A 27,219-nucleotide genomic window follows, 5' to 3' on the forward strand; every position below is an offset into this window, starting at 1 on the left:
GTAAACCTTCTGAGTCAGACGGCCAGGACCTTGGCTTCCTAGTGATCTAGGAAAGGGGTGTCGGAAGTGAGCAAAACTCCGCCGGCCTCCCTAAGACATCAGCGACAGGATCCCAACAAGATCCCACTTAGCCTCCACATCTCAAAGCCTCTCCACAGTCCCAGCGGAAGTCGGCGCGCGACAGCAAACCTCACTTTCGCCACACCCTAGGTGGCCACCAAAAATTAGAAATAGAACATTTTGTATAAACAGAAATTTCCAGCATAATACAGAATCGAATAACGAAAACTAAGGTCCGTATTATTTTTTTTAGAGTTTCAAGTGGCCCCCGGTGGGCGTGGCGAATCTACCACTGTTGTTTCCGGAAGTGCGGCTTTCCCAACGGAAGTTGCGTTTCCTCCATTTTGTTGCCCGCCATGGCAGCTGTGTTGAAGTTGCGACGGGGATGCGGCGCCTTTGACTGAGGGGGTAGGACAGGCGAGGCATCTGGGACGTTGTGCGGCACAGCAGCAGACCGGCCCGGACGTCGGGGACGCTGTCATGTACGGTGCCGGCGGGGGCCGCGCCAAGCCAGAGAGGAAAGGAGGAGCGAAGGAGGAGGCCGGGCCCGGCGGCGCCGGCACTGGGGGCAACCGGGTGGAGCTTCTGGTTTTCGGCTATGCCTGCAAGTTGTTCCGCGACGACGAGCGGGCTTTGGCCCAGGAACAGGGACAGCACCTCATCCCCTGGATGGGGGACCACAAGATCCTCATCGACAGGTCGGTTCCTCCCCCCACCCGTCGACCCTCCCCTCCCTCGCCCGCTTGATTTCGCCTGATGTTGACTTGATGGCCAGGACCGAAAAGGGGGGTTTGCGGAGCCCGGGGACCCGGGGGCCTCCCTGCCCCACGTTCCCCGGCATCCGGGGGGAGGGGACGGTGAAACCGGCCCTAAGGCTCCGGGCAGAGCTGGCGCCGCGCCGTCGCCGGAGGGATCGACTCCTGCTCCCGCAACCCCTCGAGCCCGGGCTGCCGCTAGCGACTCAGCGCGGTGGAAGCTGCCCGGGCCTCCAGCCCGCGCCGTGGGGCGGGTGCCGCTGTCCCTCCGCTCGCTGTGCGGGAGGGAGCCCGGGAGTGCGCTTTTGTTCCTCCGAAGCGCCGCACGCCGAGGCCGTGGGTAGAAGCTTCTTTTGGACCCCGTGAGTTAGCCTGAACCGTCACTGGCCGGCTTGACTTTTGGCGTCCGGCGAGCCCCTCCCCGCGGTTATTCGACCATTTGACCCACCGCTGTAGTTGGTGAAGTTGCCGTCTGTTGGAGGCCGGTCGACCCCGTGCGGACCTTGCTCTTAGGGGTAGCGTTCTTAGAGCTGGTTTCACTGTTTCCTACAATTGAAGGGTGGAGCTGGGTTACCCTTGTGCTGCTTCTTTTCAAATCACAGCCACTTAAGGGCGCCCTGAGTTGAGGGTCAAGGGGCGGGGCTGTGGGTTTCTCAACGGTGTTTGATTTGAAAAGGATGGCATTACATGATGTGGGTGGTTTGCTCCCCACCTCTCTTCTCATTTTTCTCAGTCCCCTTTTCCTTCCCCACCATCCTGGGTTTGGGTATTTGACCTTCCATTGGGTAATATGGCTTCTGAGGCCAGGACTCAAAGGCTAAGTGACCAACCATTAAGCTGTGGCGTGGTTTTCCCCGAGTGAAGGAAACCCATCGTTTGAGACAAGTAAAACTGGATTCTGCGAGGACTTGGAACATGCATGACTGTAGGGATGACCTCTGAGCTGGCCAGAACGGACACATTAATGACCAGTAGGCCTTTCCAATCCCTTCCAACTGTGTTTGGGGACAGACCTAGGAAAAAAGGACTCAACGAAGGGAGTGTTGCAGATCAGATGGGCTCTGGATCTGATGGTCCACTCTGCTGGAATGTGCTATGCCTTGAACCTCGCTTGGTAGCAAGAGATGTTGCTTCCCAGGCCCTCACTGTGATGTGTGCTGTTACAGTGGGGCAGATGCTGAAGCCGCTACTCCATCTGCAATTTCTTTCCATATCATTCTGTGCATGAGTTGAGTTAGATCTCCCGGAACCGGTGGGGAGCAAACACCACACATGGATATGTGTAATATTTGAAAATAATACATTTGTAAGTTAAGGAGGTTTACATCAAAGGAAAGCAAATTTTGAAAGTTAATAAAAATGCAACCGTTGGGGTTCCCAGGAATTTTTGACCTTTTTCCTGTGGTGCACTTTTTCCTTCCTTAATTTGGTCTCCATTACAAAAGTTAACATTGATAAATCATGCAAACTTTTGTTTGTTGCCCCACATTCACTTTTGCAACCTAAATTTGAGTCTTAAACGTCACTAACCCATTTATTGTCCGGCAGTTGTACATTGACAGCATCTGTATTGGATCTTATGTTCAAACATAGCAGAAAGTGCTCTTTTTATTCCTAATTTGGTCTTCAATGATGTGTCTTCATTGTGGGATTTAAAGTTTAAGGGACATGCTGATGCTGCGCCTTCTGGTGTCTTTGCAGTGTTTGCCGTGAACCTCCTTAAACTGCATGTATATGTCACTGTTCCTTTGTATGTGTGTCTCTCTACCACATAACCCAGCACTTCTTTCCTCAGCCAAGTGGCTAGGGGCGAGCCTAGCCAAGATTTTACCTCCAATGGACGCAAGTTTCTTTGGTGAAGATCTCTCCTGAGAGTTCGGGACTAGCAGGAAGAAGCGAGGAAATTTCGCCCGTTTGGTTCTGTCGGATAGGTATTTATGGACTCGGTCTGTGTGAATGTAAGCTGTAATATTTAACTGCTGAGAACAGATATTTTTTTGCAAGTGGCATTGAATGGTTGACCAAAGCATACATGGTAAGAACTGCTAGCAAGGGGGATACTTTTTCTGCCCTAAAGGATTGTCTGCCTTTAGCTCTAAGTTCTGTTGTACTGTAGAGAGGAGCTTAGTCTTTGTTATGATTACTTCAGTTTAAAAAGTAGGTGAGCTATGTATGACTAGTCATGTTAAATATAGATCTGAAGCTTTGCATTTGATTTAATATTTTTATTTCATTATTTTAATTGGTAAGTATGTGCATAGACTGTCACACGCAACCAGCATGGGTGTAGACTTCCATCCATTGACCAGCATGTTCCCGTTACAGATACGACGGGCGTGGTCACCTGCATGACCTCTCTGCGTACGATGCTGAGTACGCTACGTGGAACCGAGACTACCAGCTGTCTGAAGAGGAGGCGCGGGTAGAGGCGCTGTGTGATGAGGAGAGGTATTTAGCCTTGCATACGGACTTGCTTGAGGAGGAGGCAAGGCAAGGTACTGCTCAAGAAAGACCTACTTCAGCCACACCCTTTAAAATTTAACTATTTAAAACGTTACTCCCATTCATTTATTTTATACTCACTCTTTCTGATATTATCTTGACAGTACCCAGTGGATTGGAAAAACAGGAGTCTTTGCGTTCTGAGAGGACCTCAGGATAGCTTATATGTAGAACCACAGAGAATTTTCCCAGCTTTTGAGGGCAGACTGGGATTTGAAAAAAACAAAAACAAAAAACAAACTCTTTAACTGTTCTTCTTTAACAGTATCGTATGAATTAAAATCGATGTTCTTGTCTTTGCCTTAATTATCTTTAATACAGTTTTTAATCCCAAAATTTCCTCAGCAGGAAGAATTTTTCCATAAAAGACGTGTATTCTGCTGTCTGTGGGTAAACACATACTGGCAAAAGTACATAACAATAGATACCAAGTGTGCATTTCCGGAAAAATTTTCTCCTCAAAAAGAGATTGAAAAAAGTGTGTTTTATGCTTTACTGATAGCTGCACTTTAGAAGTGTATGAAGTTTTTCTCAGTAAACGTTCATTTTTGTTAATAAAATTCTCGTTTTTATTCAAGAGGAAGAATACAAAAGATTGAGCGAAGCTCTGGCAGAGGATGGGAACTACAGTGCCGTAGGGTTCACCTACGGCAGTGACTATTACGACCCATCAGAGCCCACGGAAGAGGAGGAGCCTTCAAAACAGAGAGGTGAGGGAAAGGAACCCGCCACTTGTCCTACAGGGACACGATTGAGGTGCCTTTTGCTGGAACAAAGCTAAAAGCTAGAAGATGAATTGTGAGTGGCAGTGGAAAGACAGTTCTGACTTTGAGTAGCTACCTGGATTAGTCCTCTTAGGGTCTCACGGAGTTTATCCTGGGATCCATGCTTCTGCATCAAACACACACTCTTCCTGTCTTAGTCATTGTTCTATTGCTGTGAAGGAGGGGACACCGTGACCAAAGGAAAATCTTAAGAAAGAAAGCATTTCATTTGGGGCTTACTTACAGGTTCAGAAGCTTATTAGTCATTTTCCATCATGGCTTGGAGCATACAGACAGACCCTGGAGCAGTAGCTGAGAACTACATTCTGATCCATAGGCAGAAAGTGAGAGACTTTATCTAGGCTTGGCTTGGGCTTTTGAAACCTCAAAGCCCACCACTAGTGACACTCTTCCTCCAATAAGGTCACATCTCCTAATTGTTTTGATCCTTTCAAATAGTGCCACTCCCTGCTAGCTAAGTGTTGTTGTGTATGAGCCTATGGGACCATTCTTATTCAAACTGCCACACTTGCATAGCCTTAGTATTCATTCTGGGGTCACTGGAAAGTCAGTTTTGCCTAGGAATCATTAATGTCCGTCTCTTACCCATGAACCTCTGCAAAGCCTATCCCCCACAGACCTGACCAGTGGAAAGACACCTGAGGGGTTTGTCAGCAGGAAGACTGTTAGTGTAACATTAAAGATTGAAGCTGGTGTCCTTTCTAGGCTAATGTGGCACCACTGAACATAAAAAGAATGCTATCAAAAACTCCAAGCACTTGCAATATAAGCAGAGCCCTTGGTCACTTCTGTGAGCCCTGAGAAGACCATTGTCACAGTAGGACATACCTATTAGCTTTTGTCAGTAACAGTGATATAAACTTAAGCCATTAAGGATAATTCTCTGACAATCAGGATGTTCTGTTTGAAGAAGAGAAAAACTTTTAACATTGGAAAGCCGTTCAGATATTTAAAATAGGAAACTAGATCACATCCTGCAGAGACTTATGTCAGAGCTGAATCTGCTCCTGAAGGTGATGAAGTGAGATCACAGCTACATATTCAAACAGGCGCTGTCCACCCTTGTGTCCTGCAGCTGCACCAGCTCGACCGCACCCCACCCCACCCACTGAGTGGTGTAGCAGAGCAGCAGGCGAACAGATGTCCATGCAGGCTTTCCTGCCTGCCCTTGTGCTAGCCACACTCATCACCTTACAGGTGAAATGTGACACACGCAGCTGCTGTGTGGACTTGCTGAGGCTTTGCAAGTGTAGCTGGGACTGTGTTGGGAAAGGCAATTGAAGGAACCACCTGCGATCTGTGCTGCCTCGAGTGTGTGTGTGTGTCCTGCTTTTTAAATTTGGGCAGGCTCTCACTGTATGTCCCTGTCTGGCCTGGCCTATATCTCACTACATAGACCAGGCTGGCCTAAAGTTTGTTTCAGTGCTTTGCCTCCCAAGAGCTGGCACCTGCGTTGACTTCTGAATTTAACTGTCCTATGGAGGTTGTGAAGTGCCGGAATTCTTTCAGGTCTAAGAACTAAAACCCATTGATTTGTCTGGACCACATTATTTCTGCTCAACTTTGTTTTGGGTATTTTGTTTGTTTCATCAACAGAAGGAGAAACTACATACTGTCACCATACTGGTACCATTTTCTTTTGTTTTTTCTTTCTTTTCTTTTTGTTTTTTCGAGACAGGGTTTCTCTGTGTAACAGCCCTGACTGTCTGGAACTGTAGACCAGGCTGGCCTTGAACTCACAGAGATCCTCCTGCCTCTGCCTCCCAAGTGCTGGAGTTAAAGACGTGCACCACTGCTGCCCAGCATCCCAACCATTTTCTGACTAAAGAACTTTGAAATACAGTTCAAAAAAAAAAAATAAAATATTTTTTAAGATTACAGCAACTATCTTTAGAAAGGAATACTGTATTCCTAACATCTTAGCCATTCCCACAGGCCACGTGCCAGGTTTATGTAAAGGCATTTTTGTTGGATCACAGCTCAGCAGGAATGGTGTGCTTCAGCAGAGTGGAGTGGCTGGGGCAGAGCATATGACCCCTGTTGGTGGTACCCCTCTGCACTGCTTGCTGACCCACTGGTCTGGGCTTGGATCTGTTGCAGCTTAATACTGAGTAGGTACTAAGGGTAGTGAATACCAGTGTGGCTTCATGGGCTTCCTCTCATCATAAAATCATGTTCCTGGAGCCTGACAATTTTCTTTCAGTATTGGGGATTGAACTTAACAGGCACTGAACCAGTGAGCTACATCCCCAACTCCTTTTTTTTTTCTCCCTTTCCATTTTGAGACAGGGTCTTACTAAGTTGCTCAGGTTGACCTTGAACTGTTGTGTGTGTCCCTGTCATCGCGCCCATCCCCCTCTCAGTCTTCCTAGAAGCTGGGAGTACAGGCTTTTGCCACCAGGCCCAGCCCAGCTTATGATTTTTTTATTTTTTAGTTTGCACTAATTAGTAAAATACTGTAAACATAGTAGAATTCATGTGGAACCTAGTACCACTGATTATAAAATTCAAGATTAAGTGTTCTCATTATTGCTGAGCATTTTCAACCTTGCTGTACTAGCTGAGTGCATGTGTGCCTGTTTCTGCATCTGATTCCTCCCTCTTTCACAGCACTCTGCTTAGCCTGGTTCCTTCCTCTTACACTTTGACAACTTTTCACCCTTACACATGTTTTTAACATTTTGGGTGACTCTGGTTTTGTATCACAATGATTGCTTGCTTGTTTGGTTTTTGTCATTGGCTTTGTGGGTCTTGTTTGTTTCCTTGTTTTGTTTGTTTCAGTATAAGGTTTCTCTATATAGTTCTGACTGTCCTGGGACTTACTTACTCTGTCGACCTGACTGTCCTCAAACTCAGATCCACCTGCCTCTGCCTCCTGGGTGCTGGAACTAAAGGTGTGTGCCACCACCAGCTAATGATTGGTTTTTATTTCATACTTTGAATGCAGTTTTTTGTAAAGACCCTTATAAGAGTAGGATCTATTTAGGCAACTATTTCAAAAGCTGCATGTGTGGACTCCTTACCACACAAAGAAGAGGCTGTTCGAAATCTTGTTTCATGTAAAGTGGTCTTTTCCTCACGCCCTTGGTCTCATCCCCAAAGAGATCTCAAGAAGCTAAGTTGCTCTTGGTATTTGTAGTAGGAAAGCTGTACAACCAGTGTTTGTGATCCTTCCAGTCCCACTCTTGTGTAACTCCTGGAGGTGAGCACAGCAGCAGGGTTGGTAGCTTCAAGAAGTATAGGTAGCAGGATGTGTTTGCTCCCCTGTTAACCACTGTTCTTGGTGGAGAACAAGGGGCACATGTGGGACAGAGGGGCAGTGTTCAGTACTCCTACCTGGTAGGAGTTTATAGTCAGCTAGAATCTCACTGGAAGAAAACACTTGAGTTTTTTGCCCTGCTAAAGAGCCAGGTTTAGATCTGCAGCTTCCTGATGTCCAGGGGACAGTACTGTGTGCAGTCGGGTCTCACCATGCAGCTCTAGCTTGGCTGGAATAGGTAGCTCTAGTTGGCCTTGAACTTGTGACCCACTTGCTTTATCCTTTTGAGTACTAGGATCACAGGTTGTGCTACCACACATGGTGAAGAGTGATGTTTCTTTCATTTCTTCTTTTCTGGGCTAAAAACTGTGTAAACACTGAAATTCCTTAAAGTGTTGGTTTCTAAAGTTTTGTGCTGATTTCTGTACATTTCACTATGTGCTTTTAACCTGCTGAGCGATCTCACTGGCTCTTCCTATGTACTTTTAAATTAATAATCATGGGGCTCACAGATGGCTCAGCTGATATAGGTGCTTGCCACCAAACCTGGTAATCTGAGTTCAAGCCCCAGAACCCACTTGGCAGAAGAATTGACTCCCACGGGTTGTCCTCTGACCTCCACTCACATGCATTGGCATGCTTGGATATGCACTCACACACAAGATAATGTAATTATAAAATAAATAAATTGTTAACAATTAAGTTGGCTATTGAGGTGTATTTGGTACCTTAGAATTCAGAAAAGGTATAGTGTATGGGACCTTGTCCAGTATATAGCAGAAAGATGTTAAATGAACCACAATTAAAAAATAGAAATGCAAAAAATCTGATTACTTTTTTAAACAGGGTGGTTTGCTTGTGTGGAGACAGCTTGGTTGTTTTACAACTTTGTGATTATAATTGATTTTTCCAGACATTGATTACCTTGTATCTGGGATCCACAGAAACAGTTGGAGGATGTTTTTGATGCCAGTTAATGCCTTCATAAAAGAGGGTCTGGGAAAGGCGAATGTAGCTCAGTGGTAGAGAAAGCTCTGGGCTCCATTCCCAGCATGGCAAGAAAGTTACCCACTCAGCGCAGGACAGACTAAGATGCTAGGTCTATAGTAATAGCAGGAGGGGGATAGACTTTACAAACATTCATCAGGGAGCTAAGGCAGAGGGTTGGTGGATAAAAGCATTAGTTGCCCATCTGTGAGGGCCCATGTTAAATCTGGGAAGCAATAGGAAGAGTGTCTATAATCCCAGCACTTCTGTGGGATGTAGAGTAGAACTAGAATCTGGAAGTTTGTAGGGCAACTAGCCTGAACACTGCAAAAACAACAGAGAGCCCCTGTGTCATGGCTGAAGGCAAGAACTGACACCTAAGATTAGCTTTTGATGTCCACATGCACACTGGCTCACATTTACACACACTCACACATGCCATACACTTATATACTCCCTACCCCCGCAATAAAACATTTAAAAAGAACATTAAGTACTAAGCGTTGAGCATTTTGCTCAGGGAAAGGTGGTCATGTTATTTAGCTCCCTTACACCATGGAAATGAACTGGGCTGCACTGAAGAAAGCATGGAAATAGATGTAAGAGAAGCATATGCCCAGAATCCCGGGATTCGGAGTTCAGAAATACCCAGGCTGGATTTCAGATTTCCACCTGCTCCAAAAACATGCTCTTGTAGCTGTACCACCACCACCTCTTTGGAATCCCTGAATGAGGATAATTAAGTTAATGGGATAGAGCAGGAAGCTGGAAGGGGGTTGTGGAAATTGGTGAAAAGGTGAAGAGTCAGGAAAAGTCCACACTGTATAGTTACCTACTGTTGGTGGGGCATCACACTGCAGTTCTTAATTTTCCTTTTTTTTTTAACAGAAAAAAATGAGGCTGAAAACTTGGACGAAAATGAAGAGCCTTTCATTGCCCCGTTAGGATTAAGTGTTCCGTCTGACGTGGAGCTGGTATGTGCGTTGGTTTACAAGCCTCTGCACTGTGGTTTGTTCCTGTTCTTTGTGGTGCGTGAGAGCACAGTAAAACACAGCTGCTGTTTAGGTACTTTGTGCAGCAAGATTATTTGTAAGTTGAAGGAGAAAGCACAGACTGCCTACCTTTGAAGATTAATGGGTGCCAGGTGTGGTGGTACACAGCCGTCATCTTGGGACTTGGGAGGATAAGGTAGGAGGATCTCAAGTTCCAAGCCAGCCTAAGTGCTCCAAACAGGGACCCTATCAGAAAACAGAAGGGGGGTGTGGCTGAGAGATGACTCAGTAGTAGATTGCTTTCGTTCCTTGCAGAGGACCCTGGTTCAGTTCCCAGCAGCTATATCAGGTAACACAACCACCTGTACTCCAGTTCCAGGGGAATCACATACCTTCTGCCCTCTGCCAGCTTCTACACACACAGTACACATAGCCTCATGAAGGTACATACATGTATACATACATACAAACTGTACTTTTTAAGAACATACACTTTAAAACAAAAGGAAGAGGTAGGGGATGGAGAGAGTGGAAGTACACCATCATGAACAGCTCAGCATACCAGTGAGTTGTGTTGGATCTGTGTGGAGTTCTGTGGGGAATCTCTGTTTTATCAGCCAAGTCAGGGCTGGACTGGGATGTTGCTGTCCTCATACAGATGTGAAAACAGTTGTGCTCAAGGCAGTCTTGTTTTCAGCAAAGTACCTGGTTCTGGCTTTTCTAGTATGAATTGTGGAGGCTCTTGCACTTTACCTAACATTCACTGGACATATTTTGGGTCCATGGGACGTGTCCAGGCTAACTTTCCATGGATGAAGAAAGCAGAGGTAGAGCTTTGTGAATAAACCTCCCTGCCTTTTGAGGTGCCAATTTGGTGTTTTGTCTGATAAGCCATCTTGCCAGTACTTTATAAAATTAGTTTTGAGACAGAATCTCATGTAACTCAGGCTGATCTCAGACTCGGTATATAGCTGAGATTGGCCTTGAACTCATGACCCTCTCTGCTTCCACCCCCACCTACTACTGGGATGTCAGGCATGTACCTCCAGCCCAGCATCTGTCATGTTTGGAAAGGGTTCCTAAGGGATTATGTTCAGGAAAACGTGTTTGCTTTGACAGTATTCTCGCTCAGTGCCAGTTGGAGGTATGAAGGTTCCAGGTTTTGTGCCTGGCACAGTAGCCAGGACAGTAGACACCATAACCCACACACAGTGACACCTCTGACACCCCCTGTTGATAGTAGCCACCCTCAGTTCAGCATGGACTTGAAGCTCTTGCTCTTTTCCTCTTCTGCAAATGAAAGAATGGTGCCTGGCTCTTCCTTTTGCCATCTTTTACATATCTGGGTAGAAATTTCTGTGTGATTGCAGTTCTTTTTGCTTCCCTATTTCTATCTTTTGATTGCTTTGCTACAGCTAGAGCTGAATATGCCCAATATGGGTAGATGCTGGTAATCAAGCCCAGGTCCCTGGAAAAGCAGCAAGAGCTCTTAATCAGTGAACTATCTCTCCAGCCCCATATTCTTGTTTTGATATAGTTTGTTTCTACACATTCCAAAGCAGACTATTCTACATCAGAGACCTATTGAAATTGAACCTTAAAAATCATTTGCTACGCCGGGCGGTGGTGGTGCACGCCTTTAATCCCAGCACTCGGGAGGCAGACGCAGGCGGATCTCTGAGTTCAAGGCCAGCCTGGTCTACAAGAGCTAGTTCCAGAACAGGCTCTAGAAACTACAGGGAAACCCTGTCTCAAAAAACCAAAAAATAAAAAAAATAAAAAAAAAATCATTTGCTACATTATCTGTATTTTATACTAAATACTTTTATTTAAGATTAACTATGGGTTCCATGTCCCCTTCCCTAATTTGTGTCTTTTGGCAGGAGAGAGGTTGACTTTTTTGTTGTCGTGTGGGGTTTTTGTTTTTGTTTTTGTTTTTGTTTTGTTTTGTTTTGTTTTCGGTTTTGGTTTTGATTTTTTGAGACAGTCTCTTTACATATTCCTGGCTGTCCTGGAACTCACAGAAATCTGCTTGCCTCTGCCTCCCAAGTGGTATTAAAGGTGTGCACCACCACACCTGACTGTTTAATTTTTTCATTATATGTATGGGGGGTGCATTTTACACATGTGTGCAGGTGCCTAAGGAGGCCAGAAAAAGGTATCAGATTCCCTTGGGAATTAAGAGTTACAGGCAAGTGTGTAAGCCTGCCTACAAAGGTGCTGGGATTCAAACTTGGGTCTTCTTCAAGAACAATATGCGCTCTTAATGCTGAGCCATCTCTCCAGCCTCTCCTTACCCCACTTTTTTGAGATAGGTTCAACATATGTCCTGAGTTGACCTTGAACTTGTGATCCTGTTTCTTCTATCTCCCAAGTGTGAGGTCTTTTGTGTGCTTATGTACTCCTACAAGTAGAGGCAAGAAGTCAGCTCTTTTTCAGGAGCCATTCGTTCACCTTATTCTTTGAGACGGGGTATTTCACTGGGACCCAGGACTCACCTGTTGAGCTACTGGATTGGATAGTCTCAAGCTTTTTCATCCTGGCATTGCAGGCACATGCCACCGTGCTCAGCTTCTCACCTGACTGCTAGGGAATGAACTCAGGTCCTCATGCTTGTACAATCCAGTACTTAGTCGACTCAACCTTCTCCTCAGCCCTTTTGTTTTTGACACAGTTGTTGTTGTTATTGTTGTTGTTTTTAATGTCTGTTCAGATAAAATACAAAGGTACAATAGAATGTTGGTGGCTTAGCTCCTGTTGTTAGATTTAACAGCTGTGTAGTCTCAGCATAAGCATCACTGAGCTATTTAATAGTTACCTTGGACCCACAGACAGTTAAGGGAGTCTTGTTCTGTTGGCACAGTCCTCCAGTATCAAGGTTTGAGAGGTCCCTGAGTCCTTGGCTGAGTGTCTGCTTTGCTTTTTTTTCCCTCTTTTTTCCCCCTCTGACAGTGTCAATATTCTCACTTTTCTCAGTTGTGGCTTTGGCAGGGTACTGTGTAGATCATACAACCTTTGTGCTGTTGAGGGGTAACGAGAGGGGACAGTATTTGCAGCAGCAATGACTAAACATACGTGGTGGCTTGGTTACATGCCTGAGTGTTGCTATTGATCCTGACCTGGAAGGTTGAGTTGGGTGGGTAAGGAGGTAGGTGCTCTCAGAGCTCTTTGGTTTACACTAGCTGTTGGGTGAGAACCTAGTGAACATAAGGCACCTGGGATCACTGCCTGCCACCTGCTGCATGCTTGCCAGCCAGCGTGCCAACCATGACTCTGCAGCCTCTGGTTCATGCCTGCTTCTAGACTCAAGCCCTTTGGATTTTAGGATTTTAGGTTTTTTTAGTACTATTATGAGTGTGCCTTTTTGCTCAAAGGAAAGAGAAACAAAAAGACCTGTTTTTCCTTTCACTATGTATTTATGCATCATGTGTCCCAACACTCACCTGTCCCTTTCCAGGCACCCTGAGTCCCACACATCAGCTAGCCACCTCCTCTGGCTAACTGTGTTGACCCGTGGATCCCAGTAACACATGGGGTGAAGGGCAGAATCCTTTGCTCAGCCATCTTTTCACCCTCTCTTTGCTCCCAAGACACTAGAGATGACTGACATGGCTATCTGCACCTAGCATGATGGTTCCTGAGCTCGAATGTCTGCCAGGTACTCCTGGCCTTGTGGGCTTGCCTCAGAGCTGGCTCTGCCACCCACCACTGGTCAGGCCTAGGGTCCAGAAGTTGTGCTGCTTAGCAGGCTGTTAGACATGTTTCTGGAAGAGTACACAGTGGGAAAGGAGAGAGGGCTTTATTAGATGTTGTGTGCTTTAGTCTGTTATGGGACAGTAAGCACTTCCTGTGGGCGTGCCGTGACCCAGATCTGTGCCAGGGCATCTCTATGTTTGTTTGTATTCCTCATTTGGAAATCCCAGTCACTGAAATTAGAGAAACCCTGGGGTCTGAGAGCTGAGTGTTGAGTAGCTTTGTTGTTGTCCACTTACCTCTGAAAAAAGAGGGACCCTTGTCTGCCTCCTGGGAATGCTGCTGTAGCCCTGGGTGTTGTGTCTGTGTGTGATTCTCCAGGTCAGTTCTGTGTCCTGCCAAAGTCCTGTGTCTTTCCTTTGTGCCACAGGGTTCTGAAGCTTGGTTTCGGAGAACTCCTTTTCACTCCCAATTGATGGGAAAGTTTTTGCTACATCTCCTCCTAGTTCTTCTGTGGTTTTGTTTATCTGTCATGTGACTGATCTTGTGCTTATCTGAACCTATGGGTAAACAGAGTGTTTCTTTTCTTTCTCTGGGCCGATTCACAGACCCCCTCACCTCTTTCTGCATTCCTCCTGAAACCATCTCTTACTGTTCCCACGGCTGAACCTGTCCAGAGCTTCTCAGAGCTCTTGTGGGCTTCCTGACCTCTAGCTGTCCCACTTCTCAGTTCTTACTCTGAGTTTACGGCCACACTGATGAACTTTCTAGGGAGAGGGGCTCTCAACACAGGACTTAGGTATACATGAGAACGAAGAACATTTTCCTTCTGCTATGTAGGCTTTGTGACATGCATACTTAACATGTTTGTTAGTTTGAGGTTTTTGTTTGTTTGTTTGTGGCTCATGTGTGATTATTTAGTGCCAGAGTTCAAACTTAGGGCCTCAGTGTGCTCTGCCATTGAGTTGCACCCCAGTTCTTAGTAACTATTTTTGTTGTTGTTTTGTTTTTTTGTGTGGGTTTGTTTGTTTTTAGGTTTTTCAAAACAAGGTTTCTCTGATTGTTCTGGAACTAGCTCTGTAGATGAGGCTGGCCTCTAACTCACAGAGAGCTGCCTGCCTCTGCCTCCCAAGTGCTGGGATTAAAGGCATGTGCCACCAACACCCGACTTGTTTTTGAGATAGGGTTTACTATATGGCCTTGGCTAGCCTGGATAGAGATCCCATCACTGTTGAACGCTGGAATCAACATACCAAATGCCTATCATACTAAGTATATTTTAAAATAGCATTCTGTAGTGCTGGAATGGTAATGATGGTCCTAAATGAAAGAGAATTTAAGATCCGTATGGTAAAGATGCAGAGAATGCTGCCATAGTTTCTGATACTATGGTGAAATACCCTGACAGAAGAATGAGAAAGGGTTTATTCTCACCCACAATCCTGGCAGGGAAGTCCAGGTGGCAGGAGTTTGAAGCAGTTGGTCATATAATATCCCTAATCAGGAACAGAGAGGAATGTATGCTTGCAGCTGCTCAGCTTCCTTTCTCCACTTAAGGACTCCAAAGTCCAAGCCAGGGGAGAGTGCTGCCCACAATGGGCAGGTCTTCCCACCTCAGTAATCAAGATAATCCCCAATAGGCATGCCCAGAGTCCCATCTCTCAGATGATACTAGATTCTGTCAAGGTGACAGAATTAACCATTATAAATGGCCTTCTCCAGGAGAAATAGTTGTATTTTATTATCCTGGTGGCAGCTCTTAAGGTACCTTGGGCCAGGTGAAAGCACTTGCTTGCCATCAAACCTGACAAGCTGAGTTTATTCCTCACAGCCATATGGTAGAAGAGAACTGACTGCTGCAAGTTGTCCTCTGACCACAAGAACACACACACAGAAAACAAAAGTGTGACGGGGGTTGCTTTGTCTTGAGCAATGATTGGTGCTGTGTTTGAGCCACTGTAGTCACAACATTATCATAGTATTGCTTTTAAGTCATGGAGGCCAACAGTTGACCTGGTCCACTAAGAGCCTGCATGGTGAAATCATGCCTGTCTTTATGGGTCGTGCTGAAGTGATCCTTGCTTCTTGGTATGTTTATAGAATGGACTGTTTTACAAACAAGTTTTTCTGTTAAGCCAAAACTGGTGAAATCTGGATCGGGGCCCAGTGCATTCAGATTCCCTTTGACATGGAGCAGAATTTATTCAGGAGCCAAATAGCTTAAACTGCAAACATTTCTCTGTTTTAAAATAATGTTTTATTATAGTTCATTTGTTTGTTGCGGGGTTGGGTCACCGTGCACCACTGCGTCTGTGTGAGGTCAGAGGACAGCTTGTAGGAGTCAGTTCTTCCGTCATGTGGGTTCTAGGGTTGATCTCTGGTCATCAGGCTTAGCAGCAGACACCTTTACCCACTATGTCAACATTTCTCCTTTTTAAAGTGAGGGGGGCAGTATTAATGAGGAACTAAACTTGAGAAATTAAACTTTTTATTTTATAAAGGATAAGGTCCTGAAGTTATTTAAGCATCTTGATATTAAGGGGGTGGGTGTTTCGAGACAAGGTTTCTCTGTTTTCTGTGTAAGAGTCCTGGCCATCCTGGACCAGGGTGGCCTTGAACTCAAGAGAGTCACCTGCCTCTGCCTCCCGAGTGCTGGGATTAAAGCCACCAGAGCCAGCTGCATCTTGAATTTTTAACCACCCATTCTTAGTGTAAATAATTTTCAGTCTTTTTCTCATGTAGTTTTCTAATGTTAATATCTTTGTTAACATTAAAAATATTGAACATTTATTTATTTGGGGGCGTTGGGAGCACACATGTACAATTATACACACATGGAGGTTAGAGGACAACTCCCAAGTTAGCTCTCTCTTTCCACCATGTAGATCCTGGTAATAAATTCTAGTTGTCAGGCATGGTGTCGAGCATATTCACCTTCTGAGCCACCTTCTAACCTTAAAATGTTTTATTTCTTAAATTGGTACAGTAAAGCCAGGCTGTTCCTTTTAATTAAATTGTGTAGCTTATTTACGTCGTATACACACATTCTGATCACATGACTTTTCCCCCAGCCACCAACAGCCAAAATGCATGCCATCATCGAGCGCACAGCCAACTTCGTGTGCAAACAGGGAGCACAGTTTGAGATAATGCTGAAGGCCAAGCAAGCACGAAACTCGCAGTTCGACTTCCTGCGATTTGATCACTACCTCAACCCCTACTACAAATTCATCCAGAAAGCCATGAAGGAAGGACGGTACACGGTGCTGGCAGAAAACAAGAGTGAGGAGAAGAGAAGTATGTGGGTCTATCCTGGCTTCTCGGGCTTGGGAGGATGGGCAGTACAAAGGTGCCTGCTCTCAGAGGAACATGACTGAAATGGAGGCTTGAGTTCTCGGGTGCCTGTCAACTGCTGATAGCCTGCCAGCACACCCTTCTAAGTCCTTAGTTCATACTTTTACAGATGGTTAGAGTACAATTCAAAGTTGATGCCTAGGCTGGAAATGTTTCCTCTCATTTTGGCAGCGTAACAGTCCGCAGAGGAGATGGTTTCACTCTCCAGTGCACGTGCTTGCATCCCAGTGCATGGGGCAGGAAGTTAAATACCACACGTTCACAAAATGATGCTTCCTTGGTCTTGAATTACTTATCTGAAACTGTTTTTCAAGTGTCTCCATTCCAGATTCTTAGAAAACCAGTTTTTTCCTTTTTGAGTGACACCCAGGGGCAAGTCTCCCTAGCCATGTCTTCCCATCCCACAGCCTTGCCCCTCCAAAGAAGCACTCTGCCACAGAACTGCACCTGCAGCCCTGCCCAGCTGTGCAGATCTTACCTGCACACCTTGGTGCTGGTTTTGGGTTTTCATTTGTTTCCTGTTGGTAATATTTTTTTTATGAATAAAGAAGGTTTTTGCCCTTTTTGAAAATAAAAACCTATTACATCACTGCAGTAAATGCCAAAGGGAGCCTGTGCTGTGGATGAGGCGGTGCTCTTTCCTGGCTTTTTTTCTGAACAGCTTATATAACCAAAAAGAATATTCCCCCATGGGTTTTGTGTTCAGGTAACCAAGAAAAAGCCTTGCAGGACTCTGCCCTTGTCTGCTTTCAAGTGTTTCCACAACTCATTTTGTTCATCCCCCTTCCTCCTCTCCCCTCTCTTCATTCCCATCCTCTCCCCTCCCCTTACTATGTAGACCCCACTGCTTCAAACTCAGATCCACCTGCCTCTCGGTCCCACAATGTGCCTCCATGTCCAACCTTGTCCCCTTCCATGTTTCCTTATATTGTGTGTATGAGCCCCCTCAAGCCATGGCATACTTTGTGGGGTTCAGAGAATGGCTTGCAGGAGTCAGTTCTCTGCTTCTACCATGTGGATTCTGGGGATCAAACTCACTGGGAAAAAAGAAGAGTTGGTCTGTCTTTTTTTTAACTTAAGATTTTTCTGTTTGTTTGCTCAAGACTTATTTCTTATATGACCAGGTGGCACACGCCTTGTATCCCAGCACTTGGGAGGCAGAGACAGGCGGATCTCTGAGTTAGTGTACAGAGCACGGTTACACAGAGAAATTTTGTCTCAAAGAACCAACACAGAGAAAAAAGAGAGATTTATTTTTTATTTATATGTATGTGCTTGTGTCTTTGTGAGTCTTCGCCACATCCATTTGGGTACCTGTGGAGGCCAACGTTTTGAGTCCCCTGGAGCAGTTGTGAGCACCCGGTACAGGTCCTCTGGAAGAGCAACATATACTCTTATAGCTGCTGAGTCATCTCTCTAGCCCGATGTTTAGTTTGGTCTTTAAAATTCTTTCTTAAGTAGCCCAGGCTATCCTTGAAATCTGATCCTCCTATTTCTGCTTCACAAGTGCTGGGATTAATTAGAAGCATCTGCCACCATGCCCAGGAGACTCTCTTTAAATACGATTTAATGAGCATATTTATAGAATACAGTGATAGTTTAATACATGTAAGCAATTGAACCAAAGTAAAAATTTTTTGAGATAGAATCTCAGTATGTAGCCTAAACTGGCCTGACACTTGTAGGTGTGCCTCTGCCTCTGCCTCTGCCTTTGCCTCTGCAGTGCTGGGATTACAGGTGTGTGCCTTCATACCTGATAGCCAACATCTTGAATTCAATTTCAGAGTTGGGGACGACCTCTGACAATGAAGATGAAGATGAGGAGGAGGATGGGAGTTACCTGCACCCGTCTCTCTTTGCTTCCAAGAAGAGCAGCCGCCTGGAAGAGCTGATGAAGGTCTTTATCTTCTCACTAGTCTGTGTGTTTACACTGTCACAAAATTGCTGCTCATTTACATATGGAAACACGAAACTACTATTTTCTGTGCTACAGCTATATCTTGTGTATCTTGTTTTATCACGGAGGTGTCTGCATGTCTTTGTTCCATGTGGTAAAGAATCATTTGTTTACTTATGTCCCCACATTACAGGTTGCACAAGCAGAAGATTGTTGTTTTATTATATAAGTAGTGTTGGTAAAGACTTAGAAGTTGTTTTGTTGTGTAGATTGGAATTTAGGATTGGATTCTATGCTTTTTAAATGGCTGCTTCATGAAGCCTTAGTTCCTTCCATAGACAGTTCCTGAAAACGTGTTTTTACCTCTGGCCTTCTGACTCTCCCCTCATTCATCCTTATGAGGAGACTATCAATGCTTGCACACTTTCACTCTGCAGTTTATGATGTAGAGGAAAGGATTTATGAAATTGAAGCTTGGTTCTCCACAGTTACAAATGTAGTTGATGTCTGAGAGGAGTGGCTCTTGATTAATGGGAAGGTAAGAGCTGATGATGAGAAATTACGTCCCAGTGAGGAAGGATGGAGTTTGAAGTTTTGTGTGAGTTTGGATGCCTATACTTTGAGTAGCTGTCTGGTCTTGATGCTCCCTCCACCCTTTGCTTAGAAGTTGTTACGGAACTAAAGCCTGTTTAGTTTCTAGTACTCTGAGCCAGCTGGAGCACCTGGCCCCACGTGGACAGGACCTGTGTGTGTGTGTGTGTCTAGCCTAAATAACAGTGGCTCTTGGCAAGAAAGTTGTGTTTGGGAGTGTGCACTCACAGAGGTGGCATGTTCAGGGGAAGGACAGAGGATGGTGGTTTTAAAAGGTGCAGGGGGAGAGTTACAGGAGCATACTGGAATCAGTAGGCCAGCGTTGAGCAAGCAGCTTCAGGGCAAGTGTGCTTTTGGCAGCACTCTTGTGCTCAGTGTGGTTCTGACATGTCTCTTGTGATCACTGGACACATGCATGCAATTCTGCCTCCATGACCTCCCGGCTCTCCTTTTTTGTTGTTCAGGGTCTGACATAGTGGCTCTTCAGTGGCAGCTTTCACTGTGTCTAGACGTGTGCTGGGCTTTTCCTGAAGCATACTCACAATATGTGAAGTTGAGTCTTTTCTCAAGGAAGGTTTTACATGGTGCAGAACATAGAAAATGTTAAAGCCAGTGTCTTCTTTGTCTTTAGCCCTTGAAGGTGGTGGACCCAGATCACCCTCTAGCAGCCCTTGTCCGTAAAGCACAGGCCGACAGCTCTGCCCCAGCCGCACCCACTGCAGACGGCACACCTGCGCAGCCCTCCCAGGTGGAGTACACGGCAGACTGTGAGTACCTAGAGTGTCCTTTCTGTGTCCAGCTGCAGCTCTCCCTCACCCCCATGCTGTCCCTCAGTGCTGTGGAGCTTTCACTTCAGACTCCCTTTGCGGTCCAGGAGGGAGGTTCCTGGAGGGCATGCTTGCCTGGCCTGTGGCTCTGTATTCCTGAAAGGAAGAGTCAGCCTACCCAGCTTCCCAAAGCCACACTGACACCTCCTTTAGCTCACAATTGGCTAGAGCGGTGGGGGCTGGGAAGTGACACCTACGGTTCAGAACTTTGCTGCACTGAGCAGTGCACTGACAGTTAAGAATGGGAAGAGCAGAGACTTGTTAGACAGCACAGCATTGCTGTACTGTAGAGTTGTTTGGTGCCATGAAAATGCCCTGGTATTGACTTCAGATTAGGTACCATTTTGTTGAGAAGAACAACAAGCAGGGATGGGGAAATGTAGGGTTGCCTGTCATGATTGCTTAGCATGTACAGTCATTTTTCTGTTTCTACAGGGTTGGTTTCAGGGACACCTCTTACCCCCCACAGATAGTTTCTCTCACAGCCTCTAAGAGAATCCTTTCTGGAGAACTTACAATTCGTTGTACACGCTGTGTGAACAGTTGCTATGCTGTGTTGTTCAAGAGGTCATGACAGGGAAAAATTAGTGACTGCTCAATACAAATGCAACTTTTCCCCTTTCTGTTTTGAATCATCTGCTTGAATAGTGGGTGTGTGACCTAAGAATATTGATGTACAGGGATTATGTTCTTTTGGCTTTTAAGAATTGCTGCTCTCTTACCTTTCTGCCTAATTGAAGGGGAGTGCTCTGGAGAGTGACCCAGAATATCTAACCTTAGGCTCAGTGTCAGGTCTCGTTGCTGTTGAGGCTAAGCAGCGTTGCATGAGTGTTGTGTGAAAAGAGGAACCTTCAGCAAAGAAGGATCAGCCTGCACTGTGCTGTCCTGCTGCAGACTCCATTCCTCAAACGAAGCGACATGCCCGGAGGGTGGGTCTTGCACTAAAAAGAGCTGCCATTTGCCGAGGGTAAACATTCTTTACATGTGCTAACTTCTCTGCACTCTGTCTCCACACAGATGTGGCATTTTGGTTTAATAAAGTGACAAGACTGTAAAAATCAGTTACTTGCCAGATGTGGTGGCACAGGCCTTTAATCTTAGTATTTGGGAAGCAGAGGCAAGTAGATATCTGAGTTCAAGGTGAGCCTGGGCTACCATAGTGAGACCCTATCATTTAAAAAAAAAAAAATCAGTTTCTGAGTGAACTTTGAGAGTCTGTGCCTAGAAAACCTCGGCTGGAACTTAGATCATTTAAATAATAATCTTTAAATAACCAAATTGAGCCACATCAATCTGGAATATCCAATCAGGGGAACTTGTGTTACAGGATTGCATGTTACATGTCCTGCTGTCACATCCCACAGACAGCCATCTTGCAGCCTTCAGGAGATTTCTGCTGGCTCGAATACACACTTGGGAAGTGATCCATGTGCATAGCCTGCCTGTTTCCCATGTCCTGTGTAGCCCCAGGGAAAGCTCATGAAAGACCTAATCAGTGGCACCAGGAGGCTCTGCCAAGCAGTCTGGTTGCAGTCCAGAGAGGGAATGGTGTGCTGCCAACCACCCCTATCATGCATGCCTATTTTCTGCTTTTTTGTTTTTTTAAGTGTGTATATGTATGTATGTGTGTATGTGTGCACGCAATGCATGTTTGTGTCTTTGCACCCTTGTTTACAAGTGCGTGTGGAGGCTAGAGGCCAATGTTGACTATCCTCAATTGCTCTCTCTATTTTTTTTTTTTTTTGTATGTATAGAGTTAGGAGGTACGCATGTGTCCTGCAAATGTTGGGTTCCTCTCTGGATTGCATTGCTCTCTTCCACCTTACTGTTATTGAGACAGGATTGCTCACTGGTTTAACTAGACTGGTTGGCCAGTGTTTACCTCCCAGGCACAAGTCGCAGCTCCCAGCTTTTACATGGGTGCTAGGAATCCAAAGCCATTTCTTTGTGTTTGCACAGCAAACAGCTTACTAACCTAGCCATCCATCTTGCCCATCCCCCGCATTCCTTTTCTAAATCTGTCTTGAATTTGCTTAAATCAAATGCATTGTCTATTCATGTTCCTGTATCTTTTTATAGCCATAAAAGAAAGCAATAGAAATTGGGGGTAGAGAAACTAATTCTGTCAGTAAAGGGTGGACAGTTACACAGAGGTCAACTATGGTGGTGCACAGACCCTGTGGACCAGGCAACATGGTAGACAAACTGGCTCATCATTCCTAGTCCAGTGGGAACAGTGGCCTGAGGCAAACTTTGGCAGTGTAGGTTGTCAAAGGACCATGCAGGCTTGCCATGTTCTGCTTGAGGGCTAGTCCTGCCTACAGTGCCCTCAAGGACCAAAAAGGACATCAGGCCCTGATGAAGCCTCCTGGACACAAGGAAGAATAGGTTGTTTAGATATCTGGAGTTTGTAAGAACAAACAGATCTATATGGGATTGATAGGTTTCAGATATGCTCCTGTTATCAGCTACAAAAATCAGAGCCCTCAAAGCCACCAACACGGCCTCCTGCCCAGGATCTAAAAGATCATTGGGTACAACAGGTGAACTTGTGGTTTTACAGCAGAGCCAATCCCAGTGGGTAGAGCCTAGGATCTGTTTCCCAGTGAAACTGCTCAAAAACCATCAGAAAAGTCCCAGCATCCTTGGTGGTGAGACTGCTGCAGTTAGGAACAGCCCTGGTCTCTCCAGGGCTCCAGCTCTGCTGGGTATCTGCCTAAAACTCACTTCCCTCTGTACTCTTTGTCTTTGAGTATCTGCATCATCTTGTTGCTCTTGTCTTATGGTGCTGTAGGCTGCCAGAGTTGCTTGAATCCAAATCTCTGGTCTATTGATGGTCATTCACAGCAGCTGGGGCTCTGCTCAATTAGGTGACACTTGGTTTGTAGCCAACCATTTAATACAGCACTTAGAAATGCAGCCAAGTAGAAGAAAACCAATCACAGCTGTTGATTTTAGTTCTTTTGTGGTAAATTCATCCATATACAGCAGTTAGATTGCTTAAGTGTCAAGCAGTTGCTGGGGCCCTGTGCAGAGTGTCATTAGCCTTTCTTCCTCTACTTTTCTCATTTTCAACATTTTTTCCTTTTATTTGTTAATGTGTGTGCATAGTGGAGTGGTGCACATGTCACACGCTTGTGGAGTCAGTTTTGCCTTTATATGGGCTCTGGGGCTAGAGCTCAAGTTATCAAAACTGCACGGCAAGCACTTTACCCACCGAGCCTCTCTCCCTGGCCCATATAGTCTACATCTTTCAAATGTGTTTTACTGTTAAACTTTCAAAGGTTGATAACTGATTATAATATTTAGAGCATTGCCTACAGACAGTGGCCTGTGACTTACCTCGGTTTGTATGTATCAGGGTCAGATCCAACAGATTGTTCAGAGTTCCTCCTTTCCCACTCGTACATCTGTGTGACTGACCACCATCATTCATTAACTTTGCTCATGTCCACCAGCTCTTAGAACTTTGCTGACAGGACAGGGGCGGGGAGTGCCTGAGACTTTGGGGTCTTGGGCAGCAGTGTCAGGACTCAGTGCAAGGTGAGTGCCTGGTTTCTGTTGCACTTGAGTCAAAGAACAGGTGCTTGCCTGGTGTGGTTCTTGCACAAGACCACAGTGATACGTTGAGTTACTGTTTTACCTCATAGCTTAGTAAGATTATAGCCTTTGGTTCTTATAAAGAGAATTGTCTTTATAAGAACTTGTCTGGCAGATTGAGGGGCTAATGAATATGAATATGGAATAGGAACGCAAGGCTACTGTGGTCAAGGGGTTGTGGGTATCATGCTGGCTGTCCAGGCCCATATATGCCTTCCTTACCAAGCTAGCCCGCTTGGTGTTTGCTGTACTGGTATTCCCGAGGCTATTGTACTAGTGTGCTAAATAATCATGTGTCTGCACGTGTAGATAAAGGTCATGCCTGACCTGCTAGTACAGTGTCCTCTCTTGCTTTATTCCAGGGATACACAGGACTCTCAGAAATGGTTACTAGTGAGTAATTTTTAAAACATGAAGAAGAGAACTGGAGAGAAGGCTCAGTGATTAGGAGCATGTATTGCTCTTGCAGAGGACCTGAGTTCATTTCACAGCACCCATGTCAGTAGCTTACAATGGCTGCAATTCCAGCTCCAAGGGATCCAGCACCCTCTTCTGACCTCTGCAGTCACAAGCAGGCATGGACACACACATACGTACGCACATAAAGAAAACCACATCTTAAACCACAAGCCTGATGGCATATGCCTTTAATCCCAGCAGGTGGATCTTTGTGAGTGAAAGCCTGCCTGGTATATATAGTTCCAGACCAGCCAGGGTTGCAGAGTGAGACCCTGTCTGCATGAGTGTCTTTACTTCTGCAGGCCTTTATTTTCCCATTTGTGCATTTAAGATGTTATTTATTATGTTCTGAGTGAAACATTGAAGATATTTATTTCCATAGTATTTTAAGATTCCACATTGTAATAATGGTCAAGTGAAACTTAGGGTGGTTTACGATGATGGTTTCTCTCTCTCTCTCTCTCTCTCTCTCTCTCTCTCTCTCTCTCTCTCCTAGTAAAAAATTTCCCTAGTTATCTAAACAATAGTAAGGCAGAATATGAGAAATGTGAAAAGAAGTTTAATATAGGGGAACATATGCTACCATAATAAAATGTTATTTTGCTATGAGGCCCATGAAATAGTTGATGCCTTAAACAAGTATGTAGTAAAAATAGGTCTGAAGCTGGTAGTTGTGGGCCTGAAATCAGTCCTCGGAAGAAGGTCTTACCATCACCAGGCTGACCTTCCCTTGTGTGTGTAACAACATGTGTGCATGGACACTGCATATGCCATAGCACAAGTGTGGCGGTGAGAGAACGACTGTTGGTTCTCTCCACCTTCACAAGGGTTCTGGGATCAGACTTTGACTGCTAGCCTTGCAGGCTGAGCAGGCATCTCCCTTGTCTTACTGGCCCTATCTATCTATCTATCTTTCTTTCTTTCTTTCTTTCTTTCTTTCTTTCTTTCTTTCTTTCTTCTTTCTCTCTTCCTTCCCTTCCCTTCCCTTCCTTTCCCTACCTTCCCCTTCCCTCTCCTCCCCTCCCGTCCCCTTCTCTCCCCTCCCCCTCCCTCCCTTCCTTCCTTCCTTTCTTTTCCATAAGAGTTCCTATATGCTCTTCTCCATCATTTCAGATCTGGGTCATAGCTGCTCCTTGGACTCCAGCAAAGCATGTTTCCCCATTCCTCACCCTCCTCCATCTCTTTTAGTGTTTTTGTCCTAGGAAGCAGGTACCAAGTACTATGGTACCACATTGTGGGTTGTTTTTTTGTTTGTTTGTTTGTTTTGAGGCCTCAACAGTTTCTTCTTCTCCTGTAATTGTATAATAGCTTTTGAAAACACTTGGCTTTTTATCCAATTTTTCCAAAGCATTCAACTTTATAATCACAGAAACAGTAATTCTCTTCTTATTCAAATTGTGTGTTGGCATAAAATTTAACACAATACGTAATTACAGTAAGTTTAACTAAAAAGAAACTGTTTAAGAGAAAAACTGGTAAAAAGCAAAATCTCAACTTTGCAAAGAGGAGCCCACCCCGCCTGGTGTGTCCTGACATGGGCTGCTGAGGTCAGCTGAGACCACTGCTGCTCAGGGAGCCCTGCAGTCCCAGCACAGAGATCCTGAAGGCCAGCACAGCCAGGAGTCCTTGGAGAGGAGATGGCATCAAGAGGTAGTGTCTGGAAAACAGAGTCAGCTAGAGTGTGTGTGGATGGCCAACAGCTGACTTCTGTATTCGAGAGCCAGATGGGGGAGGTTCCCAGCTAAGGAGGAGTAGCCAGTAGCCAACACTTGATTACATCTGTGAATGGGTATTTTGTTTTATTTTATTTTATGAAACTAATGAGAAAGTAGGAGAAATGTTTAATGTACAATAATGTTCACAGCCAAATGAGAAATAACTGTCATTCTGTTCAGAAATCTCTGAGGTGAAAATGACTGTGCTTCCATTTTAAAGGTTCAGCTCAGCTGCTCCCAGCCACTGAGCAAGGGCTTATCTAGGAAGTTTCTACTGTGTATCAGCACAAAGTTGAGTTGGAGCCACTGAAATATTTTACTCATAGTCATGGGCATCTTAACGAAAATGAATGAAAAAGCAGACATCACTGAAGCAGAGAAGAGGAAGCTGACAGACAGTGTTTTATCAGTGGGACCGTGTATGTGAACAGGCAGTATGAATGGCATTAATCTAAAATACACATCCTTTGGTCCAGTGTATCCCCATTAGTCTCTAAGGATATCCATTTTAGGTAAGGCTTTAGACTTAGCCAAAGGCTGAAGTAGTTTACCAGAGCATGGCAAGAGCTACATGGGTGTTTTGCTCCCCTGTCCACCCCCTGGGCACTGGAGCTTGATGCTAGCAGAGTTCCTGCACTACTGTGGGGCCCACAGAGTGTGTAGCTTCTGAGGAAGGGGTGATGCTGTGGAAGAAGGCCAGCATGGTGGGGGGAGGACGTCTGTAGTGCCATTGAGAACTGGGGGACAGAAACTAAGGTGGAGTGGTGGCTGCTTGCCTGTCTTTTTCAAGAGCTGCTTGTTTAAAGTGATATGGACCCCTTGCCAACAGACATACAGATCTTTGTTTTGTTTTTGTGAGGCAGGGTCTCATGTAACCTAAACTTGCCTTAATGCACTATTGTAGCCAAAGATGACCTTGAACTTCCTACTCTCCTGCTTCGATCACCAGCTAGAATTGCAGGCATGCACCATCACACCTGGTTTTAGGTGGTGCTGGGGACAAACCTAGGACTTCATGCATGCTAGAAAAACAGTATACCAGTGAGCTGCATTCCCCAGCCTTAGGTGTTCAGGTATATATGGTGATTAGGGTTCCACTACTGACCAGAGTGGGTTTTTCACAGCTGTGACATTGATGTACAACTTCAAAACTGCCTCGACAGCCAGCTATTGTCTAGACACTCAGCCCTGTAGGTCTCTGCTAGCAAAGCTAGTGACTCTGCTCTCCTTGTGGTGTTTACTCAGCAACTCAGGATACACTCAGGCTCCTTGTGACTCACTTTCCACTAATGTTCCTGGATTTGGGCAGCCTGTGAAATAGAATAGCTGATTTTTATTTTGTGAATTTTTTCCAGAAGCTCTTTAAATGTAGATGTATAAAATTAACAATTTCTTTTATTTCTAGCTTGGTAATGAACCATTTTTCAAGTTCTATTCTATATTACTTTGCTACTTAGCAATAAATCCTTATAAAATAGTATAAATAAATTATGCAAGAGGCATTAATGCTGAAATACTGTCCACTGTCAGAACCAACAATACTTTGTATAATGTTCTATAAATAACTAAAATTAAAGTATTCCTTGTGACTAAATATTCTCCGTGTACACACGGGATGTGTGTGTCATGGTGTTCTTGTGGAAGTCAGAGGACAATTTTATGGACTCAGTTTATTATTCCTGTGCACAAGCAGTTCTATCTGCTAAACCATTTCTCTAGCCTTATCCTGGTTTAAATTGTGTT

The 27,219-nt window shown here is 45.1% G+C and overlaps 1 protein-coding gene across 5 annotated transcripts in view; it reads left to right on the top strand.

Annotated features, from left to right (window-relative positions):
* Positions 1-411: 411 nt before the first annotated feature.
* LOC119824614 (splicing factor SWAP) overlaps positions 412-27,219 on the top strand; it is a 75,624-nt gene continuing 48,816 nt past the window's right edge. For 4 of the 5 annotated variants that reach the window (XM_038344880.2, XM_038344882.2, XM_038344881.2 and 1 more), the window contains exons 1-7: positions 412-758; positions 3,141-3,310; positions 3,896-4,027; positions 9,237-9,322; positions 16,105-16,330; positions 18,172-18,284; positions 19,507-19,642. In XM_038344880.2, coding sequence (XP_038200808.1) covers positions 541-758; positions 3,141-3,310; positions 3,896-4,027; positions 9,237-9,322; positions 16,105-16,330; positions 18,172-18,284; positions 19,507-19,642 — 1,081 coding nt within the window. In that variant the 5' untranslated portion in view covers positions 412-540. Of the gene's footprint in view, positions 3,311-3,895; positions 4,028-9,236; positions 9,323-16,104; positions 16,331-18,171; positions 18,285-19,506; positions 19,643-27,219 lie in introns of all 5 variants that reach the window. The other variant, XM_038344884.2, reaches the window with a different exon arrangement.

This window comes from Arvicola amphibius, chromosome 10 (genome assembly GCF_903992535.2).
Source record: "Arvicola amphibius chromosome 10, mArvAmp1.2, whole genome shotgun sequence".
In the NCBI taxonomy this organism is placed as follows: domain Eukaryota; kingdom Metazoa; phylum Chordata; class Mammalia; order Rodentia; family Cricetidae; genus Arvicola; species Arvicola amphibius.